The 24,088-nt window shown below is 42.6% G+C and overlaps 1 protein-coding gene across 1 annotated transcript; it reads left to right on the forward strand.

Annotated features, from left to right (window-relative positions):
• The first annotated feature begins 354 nt into the window (after positions 1 to 354).
• On the forward strand, positions 355 to 2,203 carry tmem230b (transmembrane protein 230b). Its single transcript, XM_083978420.1, has 3 exons — positions 355 to 692; positions 1,603 to 1,725; positions 1,820 to 2,203. Exons 1-3 carry the CDS (start codon positions 597 to 599, stop codon positions 1,958 to 1,960), a joined length of 360 nt encoding a protein of 119 aa, XP_083834546.1. The 5' UTR covers positions 355 to 596; the 3' UTR covers positions 1,961 to 2,203.
• The last annotated feature ends 21,885 nt before the right edge of the window (positions 2,204 to 24,088 follow it).

A 24,088-nucleotide genomic window follows, 5' to 3' on the forward strand; every position in this document is an offset into this window, starting at 1 on the left:
TAAAGCTGGCCTGAGAGACAGCACCTCAGGAAATGAGCATCCACACACACGGATGAATCTCAGAGTGACGGCTTGTGTTTCACTGTGACCTGGTCACACCGATGAGACTCGACAGCGCCCTCTGATGGCAGACACCGAGCTGTGCAAATCACCACGAGGAAAAACATTAATCAGAATAAACGATTGCGACAACTGTATTATTATTCATTACAAACTAAAAAAAAACCTAAACCCTAAAAAAAAAAAAAATCAATTCTGATCGAACATATACACACAATATTTAATCCTGGACTAACGCCTGAATTATGGAAATCTATTAGGCTATATCCGCATTGCTGTGCGCATGCGCAGGACAGGGACGCGAATTGAAAACACGGAAGATCAATGTTAGACCATCATAAACAGACAACACCCTGCTGAAATCTCTTTGAAAGACGTATTGCAGCAGTCCTTCATCGGACCGGGTGTAATATCTTCCACTTTGACACTGACAGCTTGTGAATGAACCGGACGATGGCCGTAGTGTCATTATCGCTCCTGTAGCCGAGCTGCTGCTGCCTTATTGAAACACAGACTGGTAGCAGGCTGCTGCTAACATGCCTGCTCGCAACTTAGTGTCCAACGGGATCCCTAACAGCAAAGTTAGGTACTCCAGGGTGGCCTCTGATGATGACGGCTACATTGACCTGCAGGTAAGAAAGGCCACGTGGTCCATCATCGGAGATGAAAAGATGAATTTAAGGGGAAGGGCAGCAAACTGGATTAGTGCTTCAGGATTTAGGCTATATCAATATCTTCAATAGCCTACTTTTTTTTAGAACAGCAACTCTAAATATATAGAAAAAATATTTTAAAGGAGCACTGTATTGATTTTTTATGGGGTACTTGCGAGACACGTATTTAAAAAGAGAGGTCAAAGTCAAAGCAGCATCAGATATTTCCTCAGCCTAAAAGTGCCTTGAATGGGTAGGCCTATATAGCTCCAACAATGCTAATAGATGTAGGCCTAGGTCTTATGGTTTGGTAAGTGCCCACTTCTTTCAAACTTGTTTTTTCTCACAAAACTGTAATCCCCAGGCAAAGTCAAGTCAAGTGAATTTTATTTACAAAGCACCAAGTTGTCTCCAAGCACTTTACAAATAGACAATGCCAACAGATCCCACCAAGAGGAAGTGCAGGGGGGGGGGGGCAGTACATTGTCAGTGCAACCTGGCCTAAGCTATCAGTAATACTACTAAATTATTAATCATTATAAGGAAAGAGTCAAACTGATTTATTGAATCTGAGGCCCATTCACTGGAGGCAGGATGGTGACAGGTAGCCTACCTAAAGGTAACTAAGGCAACTAAAAAAATAAGGTAACTAAAATAACCCTAATAATATCATCATCTTGAAAAAGCTCCTATAGAGTGACCAATAGATAATAAGATGAACTTCTGTGAACCTGTCAAGTACTGTCACTTTAACCAAGAAGTTCTGGTACATAATGAGCCAGACTAATTTTGACGGTGTAGTGTGTGAGTGGGGAAACAGGCAGTGCTCTATAAATCCTGCTGGGCCTGAGAAAAGTGTTTTAATTAAACATTTTTTCCTCCTCTACAGTTCAAAAGGAGCCCACCCAAAGTCCCATACAAAGCCATAGCACTAGCCACAGTCCTCTTCTTAATCGGCTCTCTGTTAATCATCATTGGCGCCCTGCTCCTGGCTGGATACTTCGAGGTCACTGTGAGTATTTCTTTCTTTCTTTTTTTTAATGTCCCAGCAGATCAAGTAACATATCTTGATTAAATACATGTCTGAAATGTTTTCCCTCCCACAGCACACAGACCGAACCGTGCCTGTCCTTATCATTGGGATCCTTGTCTTCCTGCCTGGAATCTACCACCTACGGATAGCTTACTATGCATCAAAGGGCTACCCAGGGTACTCCTATGATGACATCCCAGACTTTGATGACTGACCTGCACTGTAGCTTCAGATGTGCTTACATGCATACACTATAGCTTAAGCTGAACTTGAGGTAGTGGTACCTTTTAAAGAAAATGAGGTGTAATCGTTGCTGTGAACAACAGTTTTATTCTAATAGATTTTTATGCCGAAGTAGCCAATGCCTGCTCTTATGAAGCCACATCAGTATCAGATGCTATTGATTTATATGTTTGTTTTATTAGCTTTGTTAATTAATAAAATTATAATTTGGTGAGTCTTGAGAGTCTCTATTGTTATTATTTAACCATCCTCCTCCCAGTAATTTATCATCATCATTTAATTCAGATGATGAACAGAAACATTGAACTGATGCACAATAGAACACATAATAATGTAGCATGTAGAGAAATTCAACCAGTGTGGCATCGTATGTACTAAAATAGGGCTGTTATAGAGATTAAGTTAAATTTAGATTTTTATGTTGAGACAGTTTTGAAAAATAATTTCTGTCCAATAAAACTAAATTTTTATTGACTAGATTTTGAAATTTTAAGTGATTTGCCCACTTGTCCACCGAGAAACATTTACAGAACAATTCAGCAAATATTCCAGGCTGTACAGACTAGGTTGAGTGATGTCCCTCATACAGAAATCCAATTTTTAAAAGGCTAATATTGGTTTGTGCGTGATATGATCAGCACTGTACGACAGAATTTGCCTTACCCTCCCGTTAATTCCTGCTCACTGTGCAAAGTTGTTCTTTCTCTGAGGATTTCATGTGATTAATTCCAATCCTTTGATCTCCATATGGTGCACCTGGCCCGTGAGAGTAAACACTGTCAAACATGGGCGCACACAAGCAATTAAAGCTTGACATCCTGATAACTTGTCTCAGAACCTCTCCTCTAATTGGTGTTATCAACATCATGAGTTTCAACAAAATTTGAATTTGTGCCTAGTGAAAGCCAATGCTACCACCTTGATTCACTTTGCAGTAAAATGCCATATGAAAAGTACTCATGTAATCCTTTCATATGCTTAGCAACTGGCTTTATCAGTGGTTGTTTTCAAGGACACTACTTTGTGCTCTCTTTTTTTCTTGCTACCCACACTTAATCATCCACCAATTGCAAACTACATGGCGTTACATCAGATCAAACACTTTACATAAGCTTTAAAACTTTTGCTGATGGATGCCTACCTTTTCAGGGAGCACACACAACTACAGAATGCTTTTATACTGTTCAAACTCACTGGGAAAAGACAGAGCAACTGCACTGTTCATGATATCTTTGCTTTTAATGTCTCAACAATTTACCTACAATCACATATTACTGCTACCTTGGAAATATTAGTGTTAATTTTATATTAACCCTGGATTTAATTGTATAAAATACTACCAGGCAGGCAGGCAGACACTGCTGCACAATAAGAGCTACTGTTAAAAACTAATTTTACTTTAAAAAAACACTAAACCCAGCGACATAATAGTTAATTTCAACTGCTGAGCAGACGCATACAAGACATGCACACACAAGTCTAGTGTATTGTAAGATTCTAGGGATATAATAGTCTTTTATTAATAGTGTATAACAACAATTTATCTAAACTACTCTTCAGCATTGCTATGTCACAAGTAATAAATGCACACTGATAAACCACTAGAGCTAAATTTTATTTCCTTTTCTCTTACGGGCCTGTGGTCAACCCTTTGGTTCTGATGGACAAGTCGTGAACCCAATCAGTCTCTGCTGATCCAGGACTAGCACCGCCCCCCTGTGGTCATAGGGTCATACTGACTGGTTGGCCCTGGATTGGTTATTTTAAACAGAAGGGTAAACAAGAAAGAGGAAGAAAAAACAAAACAAAACACAAAAAACCCCAATATTTCTGCTATCACCCAACCGACCTATTCGCCGCCAGCTCCTATATGACAGAGGATTAGCTCATCTTTGAGTCATGCACAGCCCAGGGTAGGAGCACATCACAAGTAGCTCTGAGGTAAGATAATGGAAATCTTTCAGGTAACACCTGGAAAACAATTTTCTGATGAAACAAGGTTTAAAAAAAAAAAGAAAAATTGTTTGAAAAAAATGTGAATGAGTCCTCCTACTGAACTTCTACCCGGTCACAACAACAGATAAATTAATAAAATGACATAGCTAACGGACGGTGTAATATGGTAACACACCTGTAGTTAATGGCCAGTAACGTTAGCTAAAGTTAACGTTACAGGCTAGCTGTGTTAGCTAAGGGACAGCCAACAGTTTGTAATGGCGGGTAAAGTTGTCACAGGTGAGAGTATATTTTCATGTATGTATGTAAGTGTTCATTACTGCTAAGTAGAAATTATAACAGTTTGCATTAGCTGAACAATACAACTACAGCCGTTCTGATTTTGCCGCCAATAAAAACAGTTGGGGGACAAGATGGCCAATTGATAATTTAGATAATTAAGGTTAACAGACATGTTATGATGATAATTCATAATCTCGATCAGTATTTATATGGCAGATGGTGCTGGTGTGTCTGTGTGCACGCGCCCGTGCGTGTGTGGGTTTGGGTGGGTGATGAAACCCAATGAATTATTTAGTGTGTCTTACTGCTGTTTTCTATTTTATATTACAATTGGGGACCTTATGAGGAGAGATGTTGTTTTCTTTGAACATTTGCTGGATGCTTTACCAAACGGTCGGAGTCAAACGTTATCCTTGTGTTGTGCTGCTTCTGCCTTTTGTTACGACCCCTCAGTCTTTCCCACGGAAAGGCGCTTTTGTTTGAGGCGCTAAAACACCAGCAGCATCAAGCGTCAGAGACTGGTGGCACAGTAGAGGAAGCTGATACAGCAGCCTTCAAGATAAAAGCATTTTATTCTCAGCCTCACGTACGACAACTCCGACTACAGTTTAATGATGGCACTAAAGAAAATTCATGCTCTTCTGGTGTAGTGGTTGTCCACGTGTCTCTGTAGCCGCTGTGTCAGTGAGCCAGCAATATGAGGACATTCACATTGAGGCAATTAAATTAAACCCAGGCATCATTAGTCTAATTGTGTACACCTGTGAACTTTATGAAAACGGCTTGCACTGATTTACTAATAACTACGTTAACTGTTGGGTTTTATAGGTTTTAGTATACGGAGAGACACAAAAAGAAGAGCAGTTTAATATTTTTGAACAAGACAGAGAGAAAATAGGGAAATTTAAACAAATATCATAGTCTGGTATCTTTACTAGTTAAATCGACGATATGACTAAATTACACCTTTAACATCCGTCCTGTGTTTCCTCCTGTATCATCCTCGTTTTTTTTTTTTTTCTTGTTGGGGGCCTTTATTTTGAAAGGTACAACAGGAAGTGCTGTGGTTGTGTTTGTCTCAATTGACCGTGGTTCCCGTCGGAGGAGGAGGGATGATAATAATGGGAGGGGAGACACGGAGAGAGTATCAACAGCAGGGCTCTAACTAAACGTGTGGTGTGCTCGCTTTCTGGTCAAACTTGCTCCTCTGTGATGTGAAATGCGCACCGCGTCCCCTGAAAGCCGTTTCTATATATTCATGAAGTAGATTAAAAACTCCTTCGATTAAATTTTACTTCGGGCAAGTTTGGATTAAGAAGACTGCGGACATAAAAGCCAAGGCGTGTAAAGTTTAAATGGACTTAAAGTGGACTGATGTCGATCCCATGAAGGTGGTCTGGGTTAATGGATCTTATTGAAACCTCAAGATATTTTTCAGGACCTTCTGGGAACCATGGATGCCGAGGAATAATTGTGTGTTTTCCCTTTGATCCACACACGGACTTGGAAAAAATGTGACCACCTGCGCTTTATACAACCCCCGTGTTTTTTGTTTAGTTTTTTTTTTTTTTTTTAGTTTTTTTTGCCTATTTGAAGTCGTACGTTTGATCTGACTTCTCCTTCAAGAGAAAGTTGTGAACGATTACTGGTCTGCAAAACGAGTGTGGAAGGGAACACCAATGGATTGAAAGACTGTACTTCCAGCTTCAAGTGAAAAGTGCCTCTAGCAAGGTAAGGAGCTGCGCAGGCAAAGGCAAAGCATCTTCTACAGGCCTGTATAGTAGGCTAAACATAGAAAACATCAGTATTTCGGATCTTGACTGTAGTCGTAATCAATAACACACGATGTGTTCTGGTTAGGATATAAATCCATTGTACACCTGTGGTATTCTTGCTCCACCACTTAAAATGAGCCTGTGCGATTCCTCAGTAACCTTACCTTATTGCCTGTTATTTCCCATTTTATCACATAAAACTGTTTTTATAAACCCATAGTGGTGCTGTGGCAGTAGCCCTGATCCCATGTTCAACGCACTGTATTACTGTGATACCTCCCGCTTTTGTTTATGTTTTGTGTATCACATGTGCCACTTGAAATCTCGGGGTGAGTGTGGGGGATTTTTTTTCCGCGTTAAACCACAGTGAACAGGTTTAATACGCTGTAATGACCTAAAACTGAACTCAGTACCCTGGATTAAGATGGTGAGAACAATAGCCAGTCAAAAATAGTGCATTTTATTTACGTATTTCTTATTCAGAGCTTTCTGTTTGTGCCAGACTCCCTGTCAGACAAAAGACGCACCTGTTTTGTTTTGCAGGAGGTCTTGATGGTGACATGGAGGACTGAGCATCCCTGTTCTCTGTAGGGGTAGACATAAAGAGCTTCTGGCTTGCTTTCTGTTTCTGTTTTACACGGACGACACACTTTATTTGTCTGCTGCTCCACAGCATGGCATAATGTAATGGACACACAACCTAATTTAAGATGTTTTGTACAGGGAAGTGCAGCTGTCCCGTGCTTTTCACATGATATATACCCCCCGCTGTAGCCTCTCATTTTCCTTGTTTTTATTGCGCTTTTTAATCCTGATTTGTGAGACATGAGGTTCTGACAGCACCCGTGATGCCTGCAACCCCTAGTATTGTCACTGTTTACTTTATTAATCATTAGCTGTCTTCATTATTTAACAGCTTGTGGGTTGTTTTAGGCACTTTTAAAATTGGTTATTTCCTTAAAATTGCACACGTATGAGAAATGCCCACTGCCACGACATCTTCTTCCAAGCACAAAATATTTAGTCCATTTTTATGGCGTTGCCTCATTTAGAGAGATTCAGTTTTGGATTTTTCTCCCAGAACCTCAGAAAGCAATGTTTAGCATATCATCCAGGCTTTCCAGGTTTCACTGTCAGACACCAGCTCAGGTGTCACTTTACACAGTAATATCCCACACATTTTAACACTGAACAGGACATTTCACTACCATACTCCACTTTTCAAAATGCTATGTGGCCATCTGTGGCCTGCAGGGACATTGTCGTGCTGGAAGGACATTGATTGCATTGAGAAACTAATTATTCATGAGTTGAAGAGGTTACTCCAAATCTTCTGGTTGTCTATCTACTGTAGAGGTTAAGATAGTCTGCAGTCCTTCAGTGAATGCATGTCAGAAACATAGTTCTGTATGTTGTAGAAGAATATTCACAAAAATGCACTTAAAACAAAGCTAAGGGTGATCACAGAGAAGTTTAAGAGCCGTGCAGTGTATCATAAATGCACAATGCATTTCTCAAGCATCCTTTGTTCTCTGTTGCTAACGGTGTATGGTATGGTTGTTGATTTTGATAGATAAATGCAGACTTACCTGAGCACCACTATACTTTTTTCGTCTCATTAGTGGTGTCTTGTCTGATATAGAGCCCTTTACATAATCATCAATGAAGACATGTGAATCACATCAGCGCATATTTTTAGCTGTAATGCTGCTCCATGCTGTGGTCCTTTGAGAATGTGACTCGCTGATCTTAAAGCTTTAAAATAAATCCAATGCCACACTTCATCAGCAGGCTGCAGCTCCTGAGTTTGTTACCTTTGGCTTTTGACCCTTGCTTCCTCTCAGTGTCGTGTCTTGAAAGTAGCTTTATGAGACTGACCTGCCCCTGAGAGTCGGGGGCAGGGAAGGACAGAGTATGGAGTTAAAAGAGGGATGTTACTGTAGCTTCCTAGTTTTCATCAGTCTCATGTCATGCTCTGCTCCCCTGTGCCCTCTGAGCTGTGTGAAATCATCCCAGGGACCAAAATATAAAATCCCTCCATTCATACTTGAACTAACTGATTTCAGTTGCTGGAAATTTAATTGCACAGTGGAGGTAACACTGTGCAGGTTTTTCTGTGTGCGTTAATAAAAAAAACTTCTCACTACTACTACTACTACTACTAGTGCATTCACTAGCATCAATATTGTTATTCCCTGCAGCACTATGTGTTAGGTTTTCCAATGTGTTAATCCACAGTAGGCTTTTCCCCTCACGAGACTAGGTCTCCGCTCCTGTGCCCAGTGTGTGCCCTGTTCATTTCCTTTAGTGAAAGTAAATTGTCAATACAGTTTCTAAATTGGGTTGCAGTGCCAGGGACAAAATCCATCAATTGATTGCTGTGATGTGTAGGCTGGTTTAACCAGTCAAGGTTGGATTGGTGGTTTCCTGTGTTAATGGCAGTGGGTCATATGCAGCATTTGTGTGGATCCCATATATGTCTTTGTTGTGGTATTCCGTCTGAGATCACTCTGTGCACCTGTGTTCAAAGGTTCTGCTCGAGTAACACTTGTACCTCCTGCTACAGGCCGGTTTGCTCTGAAGCCACGGCCTCTGTCAGGATTAACAAGGATTACCAAGAGAGTAATGCTGCTGCTTATCAGGCTTGTCTCTGTCACTAGCATCACTGGTGGCTCTTCTGAGGTAATGAGGGATAACACACACACTTTCACACACCTTAGGTCAAAAGGTCACTTTTTGCATTGCGCTTTCTGTGTGTCAGAGTAGACATTAGACTGAGAGGAGGAATCGGCAATTTAATTGTGTCTTGTGAAGTGTTCAAGACAGCTGAAACGACCACTGTCATGGCCTTGTTAACCTTAACTTTTGAATTATTCAGTTAATGCCCTGTGAGCAGTTTCTTCTAGTTACAGATGCATATGGAGAAGTCAGGCTTACCAGCTGTTAGAGCTGACAGCTTGGAAACAGCTTCTTATTTTCATTTAATGCATGATTTGTTGTCAGCTTTTGGGTAAGGTCATCCATCCATCCAACCAATTAGACTCTGATTCTGGAAACACTAATTAATGGCATCTGAATTTTAATGAGTCTCTTTTTCTTGAATGAAGTATCATAAGTTGTTGTTATCTTATTTATTTACTTAAGAAGGTGGGGATGAGGAAACCTGGATCTCTAACACCTGGAGACCCAAGCTGAGACTGATGTTGATCTTTATTGGCTGTGGCATGTGTCCTCCAAAAAAAGGGCAACAAAAAACTACTGGCTGTCTTCTCCACCAGCAGAGACTGTAGAGTCTCAGTAGCAGAACATCCTGAAGTGTCAGTGAGTTGACTTGACTTGATTTACCGCTGATTGATCATTGCACAGCCAGATGACAGAATGTCCTTGATTTGACTTACCAATTTGATCTCTAATTCAATTACACTATTAACACTCAAAGCAGCAGGACAGGATTAGTCTGGGTGTTAGAACTGTTCTGTCCAGGAGGCAAAGACTTGACTAGATCCAAAGCAATTTGTGTCAATGAAATCCATGTAACATTGCACCAGTCAGCAGTGTCCACTCACGTTACTGAGCTAAATGCCTTGTGCTGAGGCAGGAGCTTTTTGAAGACTTACTGTAATTCTGTAGTCACTTTGGATTTACCTATGAAATCACGTTCCAGTCGTCTCGTTTTTTTGGTCAAACATCTTTTGACACTTCTGTCGATGTCATCGGTGATGTTGACGCCATTTGCATGACTTCATTTCAAATGAAGCTGGTGTGTGCTCTGACAATATTATTCGGTAACATCAGTGTCTATCAACTTTGCTGTGTGCAACTTTCAAACAGTTTGTCATTATGTCCACTTTCCCTCAGTCACCCTTGTGAGGAGATTAGTGTCTCGGAGTAAAACCCCCTTGCCTCTCACATGCATAATGCATAGTGTACGCTCTCACATGGGAACTGTTGGACAATGAGCTGTTCAGTTATTCTTTCTTTGTAAGTTAATAATGATGTAGTCTAACTCATACTTGCTTACAGTTCTGCAAGTTTGACCGTAAGCTTGTATAACACAAATGGTATAAGGTACTGCTTTTAACTACACCTAAACATCTGGACTCTTTTTTAAGGCACTCTCAGTACGTATCTATTAAAAGGCCCCATGCTTTGCTCTGCTGCCTGAGGAAATAACCTGGCTGTTGCCTGTCTGCTCCTGCACCTGCAGACAAAGCCCCCTCCAGGCGTCCTCTGTAATATATCAGCTCAGTGTAGGCGCAGCCCTGTCTGTCTGTTCCCACAAGCCGGTCATATATTCTGGAGTTGAAGCACGACAGAGGAGGCAGAAGCAAAGGCAAGATGTGTTAATGTTTGTGGTTGTCAAAAGTTCCTTGATGTTTACATATACTGTAGCTTAGAACTTTAGATATATGAAGGTGTTTTCTCATTACCTTCGCTGTCATGTCATTAAACTGACTGTGCAGACGGCAGCCAGGATGATGCAGCAATGTGCAATCACTTCCATCATTTTCTTTGACTGCTGGAGGTGACACACAAATGATTGGACTGAAAGATTTATTTCTTTATTTTTTAATCCATTATAAGAGCCCTGTTTATTCCTATACCCCTACTGAGCGAATAATGTTTTCTCAGTGGGAGTAATCCTTTCCCCATTACAAACATTGCACTGAAGTGATTCTGTTGTGCAAAAACTGCTCAGCCATTAGTTGTGTCTTACCACCTCCCTGCCTCATCAACATTTACTGTAAAGCCAGTGTCTAATGTGTTTTTGTCCCACTATCAGAGCTTTTATAACCATGGCGTTGTCTTAAAAGGTGCAAAACAATTGTTATTACACATCACTGTCCCAATGCTATACAAGGCCAGCCTCGTTACTCCCGTCCCTATTTTTCTCTCTTGAAAGGAATCAAATGCATCTTTTTCCTGCTCTAGTCTCAGCTGTTTGTTACTGAAGTGTAAACATTGCATTTAAAGGACAAAACTCATCCCTCAAATGATTTTGTTATCTGTGCTTCTGCTCATCTGTGGTTAATAACAAACACCTACAAGCTTTCCAAGAATAGCCTCCTCCTTATATTACTTAAATGACCTTAGAGTAATAATCTGGTATTAGGGGTACTGAATGGAGTGACTTAAGGGGAAGGGGCGAGGTCTTCTATTATGTTTGAAGGGCAGCAACTTAAACTTGTGCCTCCAATCCAATTTGAGGTGGAGGGCCTCGAGAGAAGCTGCAGTTGTTCTTAACAGACCGGCTGTGAAGTAGGACCACAATTTGTGTAAGTGGAGTCCTGTCTGTGCGGCTCGTTAGTGGATGAAAATCACTGGCTCTTACTGGTGGGTTTGCATGAACTGTGCATTTCCTGTAAGAGTCAGGTGAACGCCTGCTGCTGCTGGTTGCTTGATTTGTGCTGTAGTTGTCTTGATTGAAGTTTAATTGAAGCACATTGTCTGACGGCAGTCTATTTCTGCCACTCATGTTCCTTTTTTAAGCAGTGGTAATAAGATAACATCTGGAGTTGTGTGAACACACCTGTCAATGCTGTTTGTGTCACCTGTCAATAGCTGTTAGCCTATTTAGCGTGAGATGAGACCTTCTGGATGAGCTGGACCAATCACAAGCATCAGGTTAATCTGTACATACACTTAGAGCCTTGTACAGGTCTTCTGTTTGGACACATACAAACACACTCACACATTGTCACATACACACATACACACACACATACTGTAGGCCTGAGCAGGGAGACCTCCGCAGGATGCTTACACTCAGCTATCTCATGTCCTATACTGTCTATTTGTAGCACTCATTGGAATAGCTTATTTGTGTAGTAATCCAACCACAGCCCAGACATGCAATTTGCCAGAGGATTAAATGTTTTCAAAGAATAGAGTTATTTATTAACCAAGAAGCATCTGGAATGTAGTGTAGTTGTTGGATTATGAGTTGATGTTAACTCGAGGGATTACATTTGTCTGAGTAGGGATGTGAGGGATGTCCTTGTACAGTGGTTAATGTGTGAATCGTACAGTGGTGTTCTGTTGAAGAGTAAACGGGATGTGTGGTCTTCTCTTTCAGGTTGGGAGATGTGTGAAGAAGCGTGACGGTCGGCCATGGGACTGGAGAGACAGTGGCTTCAGGCTGTCACCACTGCTGTAGCCATCTGTCTGCTAAGTAAGTATAAGCTAATGCAAATATGGATCATTGCATACATTCACAATGCATCACCATAGTTCACTTAGTCTCTGGAGCTTTTGGAGCTTTTCACCAACACTTACAGGAATTTCTCACATGTCATCACCAAAGCTCTCAGTACTACTCTTAAATATATTCATATTATCAAAACATGTCATTTACATCAAATACATTTTCAAATCATTGTACAGTGTGTTCTGCTAACTTAAAAGATTCAGTTAAAAAAAAGGCAAAAACAGTGAATGAGACAATGGTGTAATGTTGACAGAGAAATTTGACTCAACTACAAGGACTTTTACTTTATAGATGAACTGTGATGAAAATCTACTTTGTATGATGTGATGATGTTGCTTTATAATATATCACTGTTTGTTTTTAGTCTATGATGGTGTGTTTTAAACTCTTTCACCACTTTATGTGCACCTTCATCTCTATGGAAACCAGATACAGTAGTTGTTTTTTTCAGGAGCAGCATCAAGTGAGATTAAGAAAAGTGGAAAATTTTTAAAAATATATATATATTTTGTCCACTGATGTGATGTGATACATTTGACAAAGTTGAGAACCTTTGATTGACTTTTTAGTTTGTAACACAACCATTTGTTTCTCTCCATTTGTCTGTTTACCATTTGTCTGTATTTTTTCACCAAAAGTTCACTAGCATAAAACCCATGTCCCTTGTCATGGCAAAGCATTGCAGAGAGGTTGGCATATGTCGCTGTTTAGCTGCCTTCATAGAGTTTGAGTGACACCATAATGCATTTGGCACAGCTCCCATTGCCTTAACATTGGAGAAAGTAAAGAGGAGGGGCTGTTACAACACAGACATGAGTGGACGAGAGACATCAAGGCCAAAATCCAACTTAAATAATATCTCTTGGTGTGGATTTAGATCAATCCTGGATTTGTGCTACCCCCAACCCGGGGCACGCTTCTGTGTTTGCGTGCGTGTGTTTGTAAGGGGGGTGGGTGAGTGGGTGGGATTGATTGTGCTGGTCCGCAGACCATGTGTGTACCCCAGGGGGTGGTGGGAGGTCAGCTAGATAGAGAGCACAGAGGATCCTGCCCCCCCCCACCCCCCTCCTCCTCCCCATCAGAGATTTAAGTAATCACCAAGCCAGATGAGTAGCAGAGCAAACACTGGCACCCAGTTGCGTTTATACCCACGTGAGCACATGGCAGAGAGAGAGAGCGAGGAGACAGAGAGTGGAAAGACTACCCCAGGTGTCACTAATGGGATTGCTGTGTGTTTGCAGGCTTTGCAGCTATACGATCTTGTCACCAAATGGCACATGATTGTTTTACATGCCCTCTGATGGTCCAGCTTGTAACAGGACACACTCTGGGGATGTCATGTTCAGTGGCTGATTCGAGGTCCAGGTCAACAAAACACTTATAAATCCATTGTTGCTTCTCACTGTTTCTCACTCACCAACTTTTCAGCATCTTGACCTGTATTTTGAACTTGCTGCCTGTGTGGTCAGGGCCCCTCCTCTCACCACTAAAGATATTACTGCTGATGTTTATGAACTCTTCTCTGCATAGAAAGCCATTTTCACAGAAATGACTGACCACGAAATACTAGAGGGGTCAATCTGGCCTCCTTGTCAGCCATAACTCACGTTAAAAGTCTCATATTTCTCAGGGCCTTAAAGAACATGATTTATGTTGTTTATTCACGTGCATTGTTTATTGCCTTGCATGCTATCAGCAAGTGTCCACAGTGGATCCTGTGCTTTATCCTGGTGATATGCTGTTGTCTTTACAGGTGTGTCTCAAGGTGTGTCAGCGTTGGTTCGTGCCAGAGTGGGGGGTTCTGCAGAGCTGGGCTGCAACCTCACTCCTACATCCAGGGAAGTCACCACACCAAATATCTTTCCTCTACATGTGGTGGAGTGGGTGCGCCTTGGCTACAGCGTTCCCATCCTCATTAAATTTGGAGTGTATGCGCCTCGTGTTCACCCAAACTATAAGGGTAAGAGTTATTCAGATGCATTCACTTACACACTCTCTTGACAAAACCTTGCTTTGACCGAATCCACTATTATCATACTGCTTGTTTCTTCAAGGATTCAAGAGACTGACCACCTCTTGACAGATTTTTTATAATCATGGTTCAGTAGATTTTGGTCAGGGGAGGGGCGGTGTCCATGTGGCAACTTCATTCATTTGTCTTGTGTGAGCAAAGATAAGGAAGTGACACTGGTATTTATCAAGACTTGACAAGAGAGGGCTTAGATGAAACAATACGCCAAATAGGTAATCCATCCAAACCACAACCCCTGTAATTACTGTTGGTGTTCAGTCTGTGTGTTTCCAGACTGCTTGTGCCTTGCAGGGAGAAGAAGAAGAGCGAGAATGCATGTGCTTTAATGGAGGCAGTTAAAGGGGGGTGGGGTAGCTGAGCAAGACGAAGGGAGGTACCAGTAACGCTGTGCATTGGGGGATTAGGGGTGTAGGTGGGGGCTTGGTGGTCTGATGACAGTGTTTTATTAGTATGCTGAGGGGTGACCCAGTAAGGGGAGATTGTTGTGCTGGAAGGAGGATGGATGAAGCATTGGGAATAATGGGAGTTTTCTTGCTGGAGCCCTATAATCCTGTCATTGTCTACCAAAACACAAAAGACAAAGAGGGGTATCACAACCTCCCCTTGCTTTGGCAAAGCTAACAGCTCTAGTAGGACACCCAAAATCCCATACTGTCCCAACTAGGTCACTGAAATGTACAGGGGACGTTGCTTAATAGCAGTCCACATTCGTCATGTTGGAACTTATTTATATGGCAGAGCAGAGAGAAGCCGCTGATCCAGAGACATGATTGCAGTGTCATGATAACCCAGGAACCACATTTAAGGTCTATAAGGGCTGAGCCACAAACAGGCTGCCTCCACAGTTGGGCTACATGTGTTTGGCATGTTAACCCTGTTGTATGTCGTTAACCGTCGTGTCATTGTTTAGGGGCAGTCATCTGATGCACAAGCAGCCATAATGGAGTAAACAACATTACATAGATGTAGTAGAGTAGAAGACTGCTTTGGGATGTCCCAATATTTTTCCATATCCATCCCTTGTGTGTACTTGTCTGCTGTGGGCTTTACCCCTGTCTGCCTTAGATCCTCATATCTCCCCTCCCACTGGAGGCAGATGGTAGCATGTGAAGCGTGTCAGCGCTGTGGGTCTAATGTATTCTACCCTCAAATTAAAATGTTGGGGGATTTCAGATTTAGCCCACAAGACAGTCAAGCAGGCAGCCATTTCCTGATATTTGTCTTTGCCTGTCTTAGAACAGGAACAAGGGAGGAAGGATGATTTACATTTCAAGCGTTTGGATCAAAAAACAGTAAAAAGATCAACAATATGAATTATGGTTATGATTGCAGCAGCCCTAACAGGTGCTCAAGGCTGCTTCCAATAAAGCTAAGTGGGGTGTCAGGCTTGAATATGTTATACTCATTTTAAGTGTCTCCTGCCCTTCCTTCGGTGGACTCATTGCATTGCAAATGCGGCATATTTAAGTAGGTTAAAATAAAGCATAAAAGCATTCTTAAATGCTGTCTGTCCTTGGTCTGCTGCTTTGTCTCAGACTCACTGATGTTATCTGCCATATTTAGAAACTGAGATGAAAGAATCGGAGCAGGCGATATCTTGGATGACTATTTCAGTCCATTAAACCACCAATTTTTTGATATGATATCAGGTGTATTTGAGATTGCATTCTGTATTTGAGGAGTGTCATGACCAGAGAGTGGCGTCCTTCTGTTGAACCTTTTAGACACCAGCCTGTCTGGGTCTCAGAGAGCCTCTCTTGTCTACTTAAAGTGAAGCAGGAAGGTATTAGTACCCTCATCCCTCTCCCTCTCTGTTTCACATCCAGTATGCCCTGCAGGGCTGAACATTAGTCAACTCACAACAAAGAGGAAACAGCCGGATAAACTCTGACTGACACACTATTATAGTCTGTTTGAGTTGTATTTGTTGAGACAATATGTTCAAGTCTTGCGATGTCAGGATGGTTTACTGTTGCAGGGCTAGATCAAATGTCTCCTGTGTGCTGAAGTAAATCAGTAGAGACTGTGAGCTGGGGACTCCGACCTGAGGTTAGAACGACAATGGGCAAACCCCCGGAGCTCAGCAGGCCTCCATCACGCTCTCAGTGTGACCTCTGAGCACTGGAGAAGCTAAAGTCTGCAGTTGTCACACACATTCTCAAGTCACGTACGCACAGTCGCAAACACCTTCATATACCAGTGCACCCACAAAACCTGAACTCTGTAACCTTTTCCTTCATAAAACTAAAGTGGAATAGAAATCTCTGCTTTTACAACATGATTCTTAGTGAATGCAGTGGCAAAAAAAAAGCCTATTTGAAAGGTGAGACTGGTCACCTTTATCATCCACAACCAGTTTTTCTGCTACAGCTAGACAAGGGTGATGTGCAGCAAACAATGACACAATGAATGAAGAATAGACTTAGGCCTCAACTTGAGAATTTCATGTTTGCCAGCTTAGAGCAGCAGGTTACCTCAGGGTTTAGGTGTGTCACTGGTCAGATTCAATGTAGAGCATGAGATCAGAGTCAGTGATTCATATTTAATCCTGCTCTGGCGTGGATATGGAGTCCAAGTGTTTTGTATGGCCTGAGCAAACAGTAGCAGGATAATCCACTGTTGTAAGATTACTCAACATGGGTGTAAAGTTACATTTTATTTTTAGCATCATTGCCTAGTAAGTTTTTTCCTGGTGGGCAGTCCAGCTGAGGAAACATCATATAACCAACAGTTGTCAACATCAGTGTTTTAAACAAAACAACTGGAGTTCTGTGCTAGAAAACACCTCAGACACCATTGGTAACCTCACTGCACCATACTTCAGATTGTGAGATTATTAAAATTAATGCTTTGCCTCATGATCATGTGTGAGGGAGCCGATGTTTGTGTTAAGTTGCCGCTGTAGTGAAATTTGGCACGTGAGCTGTGTGCGCTGCTCGCTGGTTCAGGGGTTAACGTTGCCGGACAGAGCGAGAGGGACAGAGTTAACTGTAATCTATCTCACGACAAAGAGCTATTCATAAGAGGGTTAAACTGATTAGGGAGACAGGAGGATTGAAGAGAGAAATTTGGGGGAGTGGGAGGGGTGAGCTGTCAGAGGCAGGGGGCCGGTCCCAGACTTATGATTGTATTCAAATCAAAACACATCCCACAATGCACCTCTCCCCGGCTCTCTTATGCACATACTGTTGGACAAAGAAAAGCAGCGCTGATGCTTCTCCAAACAGAATAATCTGTCTTCCTCCATAGTTCCCCCTGCGATTGTATCTCATATAATTTACAATACCCCAAGTATTACTATGTCAGGAGATACCAGTGGGAACCCTCAATGCAAAGATCACATGTTGGTTCCGGGTCTAGTCTGCAGCCGTTCTAGCCGATTAAAACTAAGATTACAATATAACACAACCACATGAAAACTACATGAGTTTTATATCACAGATGTAACTCAGAATGAAGAAAAATTATGTGGGTAAAAGGTTTGTGGCATGAACTGTCCTCAGCTCAGTTGCACTGCAGTGGTTTCACTTGCACAGAAGCCACATCAAAAAAGAAAAGGAGATCAGAAACCGTGAGACAAGCCCAACTGGCCGGTGGCTCGGCTCTGAAAGCTGAGTTATTCCTAACCTGCCACCCACTGGGCGAGAACCTGACCCTCGCCGAAACGAAGAGGGTACGTCTCAGAGGTTCACACTGCACCGATAGATTAGCGTTTCCATTTTTTACCCTTGGCTGCACTGCAGCTTGACCTGTTGGAAACAAGGGCTCATTTTAAGGTAGACTGGAGCTGTCATGTGATAGCTGCTGGAGGAAAAACAATGAGGAGTACGAGGCGGTGGAGGAGGGTGGACACGAGAAATAGGCAGCGGCTATTGTTTCAGCCTCTCTGTAGAGTCTTATGATGTTTCTCTCTTGAGGACTCCTTGTGGACATTGTGCTAATGTAGCACCAAGGGGAGTGATGAATGTGTCTGCTGGGGAGTTGCGGAGCACTGAGGTCAGAAAGGTCAACCTCTCATTGGCTGTCAGTGGATTATCGATGCACACAATTTGAGTAACCCCTCTGTAACCTCTTGTTCAAATCCTCTTTGATTGAAGAACAGGGTGAGTTTTTACTGATATGGTCGATCATTTTTCAAATTATTCCAGTGAATTTCCATTGTATCTGTGCATCACGCCATATGAGAGAAAAGCGTCCCTTTTTTTGTGAACAATCTTGGGGAAGAACACCTGCCTAGAACCATTTAAGATCCCATTTCAAGTCCAAGGATGCAACATTCAAATTTAAATAAAGCAACATTTGTCACACAGCGTCGGCCTTTTGTCCGTCCACAGGCTGAAGGGAAAACAATGTCCTCTCTCTTTCTGCCTCTCACCCATTTCTCTCTCCCTTCACTTCCTCATGTGCCGTGGATCTGACATGAGGCTTGTTTTTCAACCTAAACATGTTTTTTCCCCCGACTTTAATTTTTCAAATCTCTGACAGGAGAAACCCACCCTTCCCCCCCTATGAGGGATCCGCCCATACCATGTTTGGCCGCACCGTGTTTCTAAAGCAACTGAATTCAAATCTAAACCTACAGCCCGGGCTTTTCTTGGTCTCATCACTATGGTAACCTGGGAGAATGAGGATTGGTGTGTGTGTGTTGGGGGGGTGGGCTGCCGTCTCTTTGTAGTGATGGACAAGAGGGAGGCTACGGGAAAGGGTTAAGTGTTCGACAGCCAAACCAAAATTCCCCTGTAGAGACTCAGGGGGCAGGGCACCCTCCAAATTTTGAAAATCAACATGTACACACACACCCACGTGCTTCCGAACCCACGAGACCTGTGCTCACGGTCCGTCAGTGGGATTTTCACCGGCTGCATTTCACTCGTGCTACAGAATATGACAAGAGGTGCTATTAGCCACCGTGATCTCCGAGTATCCCATAATATTTAGCCACATGAGGATTAAGTCTGTGCTAAAGAGGGTTTGTGTGATTTTTCACGTGAAAGTGTTTTTCCTTTAGTCTGCGGTGGGCAGTGAACTCCTGTCTGGTTGGAGGAGGCTGCAGCTCAGGGGAATGGGCAGCTCGGGGAGGATCCCTCACAGGGAGATAAGAGGAAAATGCCTAAAGTGATCCCCATACCTGTTATCATCTGTCTGCACATTTCCTCTCTCCGAGCCTCACCCACTTGTTTGAACGATGCTGACCTGGAATAAAAGGCACTCATTTTACGGAGGCTCTAAGTGAGCGCCGCCCATCAAATGCTGGCCTGTCTTTTAGGAGGTCAGTCAATCATTAAACCTAACTATTAAGCACAGCAACAGCCCCACTCAGGAATGCAGGTTTAATTGTTAGCTATTGATGTCTGTCTTTACTCTCAGTATGTGTTTCACCCTGTCTTGAGGCAGAGAGTTCAATGGATTTCATAGCTCTCAGACTCTACTTCAGACACTGCTGTCTGAAGGGAGACAAGTGTGAATAGTGAAGATATTCTTGTGATATTGTTGCTTCAAGGTTGGAGACATTTATAATAAACACGTTATCGATTTTGCAAGAGATAATAGTTGTGCTTCAGCTAAACATGAAATGAAGAAGACATTTTGTCTTTTTGAAGTGCTTTATTTTTCCAAAACTTTTCACTAAGAATTGTATCTTAACAGCCGTGTCCGGTATCATTTAGGCAAGAGGTTGGCAACAAGCAGGACTGACAGGATGCCAGAAACTTCTCTGTTTACTTTCAAACTGCTTCTGCCAGGGCCGGGTATGAGCAACGTGTGTGTTTCCCTCCCGCACGCATCTTCCTGTCGTTTAAAGCGCTGAGATTGAAGTGGGGAAAAAAGAGTTCATTGAGAGGCAGAATAAAAGGAGGGGGGTTGGTGGTGGGTGGGGAAGGGTAACTTCAGTACCCTGAAAACCAGGCTGCAGTCACCAGGCAACCGACAGATCAAGTTTCAAAGCCTGACAAGGAGTTGTAAGAAGTATGGAGAGGGGAGGGAGGAGGAGGGAGGGAGGGGTATAAGGTGTGTGATGGGGAAACGTGTGTGTGTTTGTGCACGGATCCAGGTGTGTGTTCACACGTTGGTTCAGAGGTTGTATCCGCCGTGCATCACAGTGTTTATGTCTGCCCAGCGTCCCACATTGATAAACAAAAACAGGTGACTCATTTCGTTATGTAACTGTAGTAGAGAACACACTTCTTCTGTGTTGTGATCTAATAAAGCTGCACACAGGAATCCCAGGCATGCTCATTTTAGCTGTCCACTCCACCCAAACCCCAAATGACAGGACACATCTTGATCTGTAATCTTGCATATCATTACAATCATAACGTCAGTGATTCATGTGTTTGCACTCCAACTGACTTCTCATCCTCCGAGCTGCAGACTTATTTTGGCTGCCACCTCTCCTCCACTCTCGTCATCATGTGGTTCGTTATTGGTTACAATCATTAGAGCTGCAGCTGATGTGTTGACTTGTGTCTGCTAGCATAAAGTCTATGACTTTGACTGTGGCCTTTGTGACACTGGATGCCTCTGTCCTCTGCAGGGTAAGCCCTCGTCCTGCATGTGCTGACTCTGCCTGTCTGGCTGTGTGTGGCTGTGCACTGACCCCCTCTCTCTCTGTCTCTCGCCCTTTCCTCTTTGCCCTCCCACCCTCACCCCCCCTCTCACAGGCCGAGTGTCTCTGACCCGAGGTGCCTCTCTAGTGGTGGAGCGTCTGACCCTGGAGGATGAGGGCTGGTTCGAATGCCGTATCTTGCTCCTGGACAGCAAGACAGACGACTTTCGCAACGGCACATGGACCTTCCTCTCCATCACAGGTGCAGCCCTGCAGGGTTTTGGGGACACGGGAGCAGCGCCTTTCGTTACTCATCACTAGCGCTGTCCCTGTTTAGAACAGCCACAGCATGGCGCCTGGCTGGGACCCCGACGTGCCCTGGCAAGCAGAATATCCTGAGTGTCGCTGCAGTGTATGAGGAGGATCTGTGTGCTCAGTGCACACGCAGATCAAGTCTTGTCTTTGTCTGTGCCCAGCCTGCTGGGAGCTGATGTCAGTGTAGGAGTCGGTTTTAGGAATAACAGGAAGAGCACAATGTATGTACTGCTTGTGTGGGAGAGAGATTAAGGGTAAAGGCTCAAATTAAAACCTACTCAACTAAACCTACTTTCCACTTACATATACAATGGTCATGCATAGTAGAGTTAGAGGGCGAAAAGTAGGGTTTTGATATAATTTCATATAATTGGACCTAAGTGCAGATGTGCACTGGATGCCTTTCAATATGCTCAGTGATCACAAATCCAGACTTAACAAAAATGTTTATACATACACATATTTTATTCAAAGCCCGCTCCAATTTAGTGGTCACATATAATTTTATCTTGTATGATTTCCCTGGAAACAAAACACCTACACCAGCAGTGTTGGGTGTGTTCTGCTCTCCCTAACTCAGTCAAGATGTACTTCAAAATATTATGTTTACCAATTCCTATAATGTCAATATGATTTTCTGAGGATTGGCGGTACCTCAGCCTTTGTTCTACATTTACATTAATGATACTCAAATCAGTACCATATCTGGAAACATGAACAGTGTCTCTTTCCAAATGAACTCAGTTGCTTTTGAAGATATGTAAGGTTTATTGTAGACAGTTACATGAGAACACTATATTCTCATGTACAACAACATGGCATATTCATTGTCCAATGTGTGGATATGCAAAAGTTAAATGTTAACTTCCACATGAAGAGCTCAAAGTCAAGTTAGTGCTTGGACTGTCTTCTTTGGCCCGTATTAATGTATAAATAAAATAATTACTCCATCTGTGCTCTTTGTTCTAGCTCCACCTATATTCATCAAGAAACCACCAACTTTTGTGGAGGTTCTTCTGGGAGACTCACTGACTCTCAGCTGTGGAGCCCATGGCAACCCTCGACCAACTGTTGTTTGGCACAAAGATGAGAGTCCCATCGAGAAACATGAAAAAATAAAAGTGAGGATGATTAACAGATGGCATGTGCACTATTTTAAATAAATACTTTGCAATTTGCATTTTTGTTTGGAGCAGCTGCTTCAATGTGTCTTTGAAGAAAACTGCCTTGTGGAGGGGCTCACTCTTTAATCTTCTCCGTTTTAGGTGCTGAATGGTACCTTGTCTTTGGCCTCTGTCACAAGAAATATTTCAGGCGTGTACAAATGTCACGTGTCCAACACAGAGGGGAACCTGACCCATTCTATGCAGCTGCAGGTCAAAGGTCAGTGGTGAACTGTCAATCATCCGGGAGAGACAGATCTCTGTTGTCTCATTTTCAAGCATGTGCTGTGATGAGCAGGTAACAAGACACAGCTTCATCACTGACTACATGTTTCTGATGGGCAGTTCACTTCAGATACATGAAACTGTCATCCCATCCCTGTCCTGTTTAAAGGTGTTATGGTCTACAGGAGGCGTGTTGCTAAAATCCTGGTTGACAAGTTAGATGGTCGTAACATAGTCTGTACTGCCACCTACAGTGTAATGCCTGTTCCTGCAAAGATAAAAGACTTCAGGCCTCTGAAACCTGACTCATCACAGATCTTTCTACTAATCCTGATCATAACCGACTATGTCACGGCAGATTAGCGTAACATTTACACCAGGATGCCTTATGATTTCCCCAACTTTGCCTATAGGTCCACCAATCATCATCATCTCCCCAGAGGACACCACCCTCAACATGTCCCAGGATGCAGTTCTGCAGTGCCAGGCCGATGCCTACCCTTCCAATCTCACCTATGAGTGGGTGAAACAAGGACAGAATGTTTACCATATTGAGTGAGTACAAGTCTTTGAAAGATCTATAAACAAAAGATATTTCATACATCTTTTTAATGTCAAATGTGAAACAAAGACAAGCATCTTCCACATTATGCACATTTACTGGAATATTATGAGCAATGTTTGAAAGAACCTTTTCTGAACAAGGTTTTAATGAGGTGAATACAGTAGATCAATCAGGTGTTTTTTTTTCCAAAGCATGTTGCTAATGCAACCAATTCTAATTAGATTATTTATAAGACCATTATAGCGTGTGGTCATGCGCACCCTATAAACCTGAGATAAAGGAGCTTGCAGGTAAGATTAAGGTGACTTCTTCCTCTTCTTCTGAGGTTATGCTCTGATAAATAACCTTTGTAACAATCTTTATCCCAAAGAGGTTTTGTCAATGTCAATGTTAATCTGATGACTTTTTCAAATGCAGCATGTTTTACGTCTTTTGGCTTTAGGTCCCTTAAGTCCAGAGTGAAGGTTTTGGTGGATGGAACACTTCTTATCCCTAATCTCATCCCAGAAGATGCTGGCAACTACACCTGTATCCCAACTAATGGGATACTGACCCCACCCACTGCCTCTGCTCACCTGAAAGTGAAACGTAAGGATGTGGTCTATCACAGTTGTACTGTCAGCAACCCTACTGGTCAGAGTTACTGAGATTTCCCAGGATGCTTTGGGTCTTGTGGTTAATTCTTTCTCCTTTGTCTTAGACCCTGCACGTGTAGGCCGAATGCCTAGGGAAACGTACTTGCCAGCAGGCATGGAGGGCGTCATTGTCTGTCCTGTCCAGGCTGATCCACCTGTGCTGTATGTCAACTGGACAAAAGATGGCAATCATTTAAACCTTGACAACGTATGTAGATAGGAAAAGAACATGACATCTCATGGAGTGTAAATTCTCACCATATTCACCTATTCACTGTAAGTACTTTTTACGTTTTTTTTCCCAGCTCCCAGGTTGGATGGTGAACTCAGAGGGCTCCGTTTTCATAGCAACAGCTAATGACAATGCTGTCGGCATGTACACCTGCACTGCCTATAACA

The sequence above is a fragment of the Trachurus trachurus genome (assembly GCF_905171665.1).
Source record: "Trachurus trachurus genome assembly, chromosome: 9".
NCBI classification, from domain to species: Eukaryota; Metazoa; Chordata; class Actinopteri; order Carangiformes; family Carangidae; genus Trachurus; species Trachurus trachurus.

Coding starts and splice junctions, on each gene's coding strand:
- tmem230b (XM_083978420.1), top strand. CDS start 597: ATGCCTGCTCGCAACTTAGTGTCCAACGGGATCCCTAACAGCAAAGTT. Junction 693..1,602: donor ACGGCTACATTGACCTGCAG/GTAAGAAAGGCC, acceptor CCTCCTCTACAG/TTCAAAAGGAGCCCACCCAA. Junction 1,726..1,819: donor CTGGATACTTCGAGGTCACT/GTGAGTATTTCT, acceptor TCCCTCCCACAG/CACACAGACCGAACCGTGCC.